Here is a 4,685-nt window from a genome sequence, read left to right as displayed (position 1 = left end):
AAGAAGCTGCAGAGGTGGCAACTCTCCCACGTCCGCGGCCCATGCCCACGCCCTCCAGTGACATGTTCTGGATCCGCTCGGACCACATCATCGCGCGCGTGTGCTTCCCCGTGTAGTCGCCCTCGTTCTCTCAGTCTCGGTCCATTGGGCCGCGTAGTCCCTGCCGGGGTTGTCCAGCAAGAGGGGCAGGTCGAGGATGATGTGGAGGCATGATGTGGAGGTTGAAGCGGGTGAGGATGCGATGTGTTCGTGGGAGAAGAGCTTGATCATGAGGTCGATGTAGCGCTTTGTCTGCTCGTCGGGCTCGCCCTTGCCGAAGAACGAGTCGAGGTGAGAGAAACGTGCAGCTGTGGACCATCGTGTTATCCATGACACTCAATGGGGAGAACGGTGAGCCGAAGCACACGACCGTCAGCTAACTCTTGCGTGTCCTCCTCCATTGCATCTTGCGCCTCTTTTCCCACCACGAGAGCACGAAGTACTTGTCGCGCTTCGGCTGGAATAGAACCGTTTAGTATAGCCGTGAGACGTGTGACGATACAACGTACCTTGATAGAATACCAATGACGGATACACTGCCCCAGAGTTCACAAGAGCGCTGTCGCCTCTGCCAGCCAACTGTCCATCCTCGCCACGCACAAGTCTCAGTCCCGCCGTCCGGGACTCAGGTGGCCGGAACAAAGCGTTCCACTTCGTGTTTCCTTGCGAAAACTCCTTGGTGAGTACAACAGGCCCTACAGTGTATTTCCAAAGTGCGCCAGTGAGGCGGACGAGACTAGCGTCGAATCTGCGCTTATGACGTTGGGCGATGGTAGCAACGGCTTGCAGCAAAGATTTCCTGGCGAAGGACAGGAATTGCTTGCCAGAGACATGACGGTAGCGATGGTGATAAAGAGGGAGAGTCATGGCTATAGTACTAGAAGTCAGTATGCGGAAGTACGACAGCCTGTGCATGCTAGCACACCAGCGGAGGCATCATGAGAGAGCCCACTGCTGATATGCTATACATGCAGAAGGCAAAGAGAAGTTGACGGATACCTTGCATCCACTTTTGCATGTTTTAAAGACCAGGGCAGCTCGGACTGACGCATTGAGACCTGCGGTTATGTACACTCCATACCCGCTGAAGGGCATCAAAGCAGGCTTGAAGTGCAACATAACCACTTGCATATCAAGACTATGGAGGTGGAGAGAAAGTGAATGATGTGCTGGCAGAAATCCCTTAAAAGCGGTATCGGCAAAGCGCATCCTGAGGAGCGCCCACAAGGAGGTGGAATTATCATTATTGCAACGATGGCAGGGCTGGTGGTCACAGCAGAGGGGTCACAGCAGGGGCAGCACTAAATATCATTGCAGTGTATTAGGGTTGTGGGCTCCGGTACAGTCACCGTGCACGCAACCACACAGGCAACACCGTCATGCTACTTCCATCGGCAAGCCCTCGGCCATGGCCTAGTGCCTATATGCGCCGTTGCTCTGCGACTCCTTCGCGGGCACATCGACCTGTATCACAGGGATGTCGGTGCCGCCACTCGGCACGGTCTCGTGCGGCGCAGCCCTGCTCATTGAGACCTTGGTGGCATCTATCACACCAAGCGTGCGTGCTATCATATGGGGAGGCGACATCCTGTGCGATGCGAGTTGAGAACTAGTCAGAAGGGACCTGCAGAATGTCGGTTGCACCAGCACAGCCAGAATGACGAGCAACGCAATAACCAAGAGGGCCATAACGCGGAACGTCGACATGGTGCGCTCGATCCATAAGCCGGCTTTATTGTACAGGTACACAATGTAGATACCCCACATAGAATTTGTTCCGGACTTGAGCTTAATCTGCAGGCCGACGTCAACAATAAATCAAAAATAGAAACAAAATCTTTACTGACACGTCGTGCATGCTCAGCTTCTCGGCAAGCCGCTTCCGGAAGTTGTCCTCCGTGTCGCTGAGCTTCCTCCGCAGCACATCGACGTGGTCCGACATGTCAAGATGCGCTCGTGCAGGCGCAGCAGCATCGGGTCGTCGCCGTGCAGACGCATCTCACCGGTTACCGCCGGTGTTCAAGAGAGGCGGGGCTGAGTCAACTTTGTCCGCATGGGCAACAGAATGAGATGCAAGGAGGGATTGGGGGCGGCGAGGTGGGGGCGGCAGGCGGTGATGGGCAGTGTCTGGCTGGATATGGGCGGTGGTGGGCAGTGCTGGCTGGATACGCCGGCCGTCGCATCTTCAGCTTCATCCAGGGGGTGCGCACGGCGCGCGGTGGCGGACCATGTCTATGACAAAACAGGTCAGATGCGGCTTGATTCCAAGGCCCGAAACTAGTCCACGCACCTTTGTCGAGGTCGAGCTCGCAGATGAAATCATCCGCACGGATGATAATGGGTGCACGTGTGCTCCGGATCAAACGGGGTGCTTGCCATGGCGGTCTCGAGAGCTGGCGGATGATTCGCTGGGGACAAGACGTACGCAGCCTGGCTCAGCAGGAGCACGCTCATCGCCGCAGCACGTCGACGCAGTCCACTATGTCAAGAGATGCGCTTGTGCAGGTACAGCGTCGGGTCATCGTGTAGATGCATCTCGCCAATGTCGCCAGTGTTGCCATCACTGGGGTTTGGGAGAGGCGAGGCGACTTCGCCCATGTTGTCGTCCGACCGAAATGAGCCCTTCGCTGACCAGCTGATCCATCAGATGCACACGCGTCCAGGGCTTTGAATGCTTTGAGAGAGTCAGAAGGGTTACAAAGAAAGACGGGATAAGAACGCACCTGCTTCTGCCTGACAGGAGACTGGCCGGGCACATATGAAGTGGCAGTATCGACCGCCGTTCAACCCAGTGGTGGCAAAGGTGAAGACCTGCCGCCCCGTCCTTTGCGACACTAGTCACCGTAGAGAGAGACGCAGGCATGGCCATCATGGCAGCTGCGGAAGTTCAGCAGGAAACGAAGGCTGCGACACGGAAGGGAAAAACTGACCGTTGGGATCTGTGTCTATGAGGCACTCTGGTATGAGCGTAGCCAGCTCTGAAATCTCTGCCTTCATCGCTCGTGTGACCCTCTCTCCCGCCTCCGCTTCTCGTTCGCGATCGCAGCTCTGCACGCACAGCTCAGTCACGCTTCAGAAGGATAAATTTGGACATCCACTGCAGAGGCTACACCTTTTCGGTCAGCATTACGCAGCCGCGAAGCGATGAAAAAGAATTGTACATGGTCTGCGCAGCATTCTCTCCAAGCAACCTGTCTGCAACGTTCGCATGCTGTTGTCCCGAGCTACCAAGGATATCTAAAGCCGCAATGCACGGCCCATGTAATCGCGGATGTTCATCTCCCCTACTGGAAATACCTTGGATTGCGTGCTGAACAAACAAGTGAATATTGGGCCGCCCTCGACATATAGACGAACATGCGTACCTCATGTTAGAGTGATGCCAAGTAACGAAGAGAGAAGGGGGAGTAGTGACGTACACAGCGACTGGTTCGTCTGGCGTGCTATTTAGCGAGCTCCAATCTGATATTTCTGCCGTCGCCTGAAGTAGTTAGCATTCTCGATGGCCAACGACTGACGGGTAGAATGTGGGCAATGCAATGAGGGCGAACAGAAAGGGGGGGGGGCGAGAAAAGTCGATAAGCATCTAAAGGCCACCGAGTTCGGGAGATGGGCGCTTGATAACTCCACGTGGACCAAGGAATCTGGGCGCTTCGGCCTCCGGAGTCCTGCGTCAGCATCCCCGCTCGATCGGCAGCCGGACCAGAACAGCCGAGCTTCTCCCAAATAACGTGACGTCACTGGCAATGGTGAGTCTCAGGCTCAATCGCCAAGTGCATCAACAAACATTGTCCGCAGAACACCCTTATTTTCTTCGTCGTTGCCGTGCTCGGTATTTACATTGCCGGGCACGCGGTAGCCCTCTACCTCCAGTTCCAGCTTTACCTACTCATCTTCAAGCACCTCTGGAACCTGCTCCCGACCCTCCTCTTTGCCATTTTCCTGCTTTACTGCTACCTTTTCTACTGATTGTAAGTGCTGCCGTCGTGTTGGACAATAACTGCTTGCCAACCTCGTGTGCTAGCTGTAGTTGTTGCCTGGTTGAAAACTATGGTGCGGTACTCTCCATCCGTCCGCTATCGTGCACCTCGCTCACTGCCCGGAAGCCGTCTTGTTGTCCCTAGCTAGACTCTGGTCAAATACCCCTACAGACATGCTTTGTACATAGCCGCTTTGCTACCGTCGCTCATTCTCTTTCCCTCGTCGTCTCTCAGTTCTGCCACATAATACATGCTCTTTGACCTGCCTTTCTCGGAGTGATCGGCCCTCGTTTCGTAAACTTGAGCACGCTCAATGCTCTGTGACCGTCGCATGTACATCAACAGTTACCGGAGAACTGTACGGTAGTGTCAGCTCGGCACCGCGAACGTACCAATGACCCAAGACGTATGCAAAATCGGCTAGTTCTTTGGGTCGGACGGACAGTCTTGTTTGCACGTGAAGTTCGCGCGTGAACGCCAGGTCTTGCTCGTCACGATGGGGCTTCTAGGCATCCACTCTGCAGAATACGGCCTCAAATCACATTAGACACGGTGAATGCGCGCAAGCCACTCGCACACTCCTATTCAATATCCTGGGATGGTCCACCTGATTGGGCTCGTCTCACAGCTCTAAGGGCAGCAGCCTTTCAGTACAAGTCAGGCGCT

At 55.1% G+C, this 4,685-nt stretch overlaps 2 protein-coding genes across 2 annotated transcripts; both read right to left on the bottom strand.

Moving 5' to 3' along the window:
- Positions 1 to 87: 87 nt before the first annotated feature.
- On the bottom strand, positions 88 to 906 carry PHACADRAFT_201752 (uncharacterized protein; the record flags this gene model as incomplete). Its single annotated transcript, XM_007402036.1, has 3 exons — positions 88 to 347; positions 407 to 496; positions 549 to 906. 3 exons carry the CDS (start codon positions 904 to 906, stop codon positions 88 to 90), a joined length of 708 nt encoding a protein of 235 aa, XP_007402098.1.
- Positions 907 to 1,452: 546 nt separating this feature from the next.
- On the bottom strand, positions 1,453 to 1,981 carry PHACADRAFT_201751 (uncharacterized protein; the record flags this gene model as incomplete). The annotated part of the gene is made up of 2 exons (XM_007402035.1): positions 1,453 to 1,833; positions 1,883 to 1,981. The coding sequence occupies 2 exons, from the start codon at positions 1,979 to 1,981 to the stop codon at positions 1,453 to 1,455; spliced, it is 480 nt and encodes a 159-aa protein (XP_007402097.1).
- Between the last annotated feature and the right edge of the window lie 2,704 nt (positions 1,982 to 4,685).

This window comes from Phanerochaete carnosa (genome assembly GCF_000300595.1).
Source record: "Phanerochaete carnosa HHB-10118-sp unplaced genomic scaffold PHACAscaffold_15, whole genome shotgun sequence".
In the NCBI taxonomy this organism is placed as follows: Eukaryota; Fungi; Basidiomycota; class Agaricomycetes; order Polyporales; family Phanerochaetaceae; genus Phanerochaete; species Phanerochaete carnosa.
The sequence above is the reverse complement of the archived record's forward strand: the minus strand, read 5'-3'. Positions and strand labels throughout refer to the sequence as shown.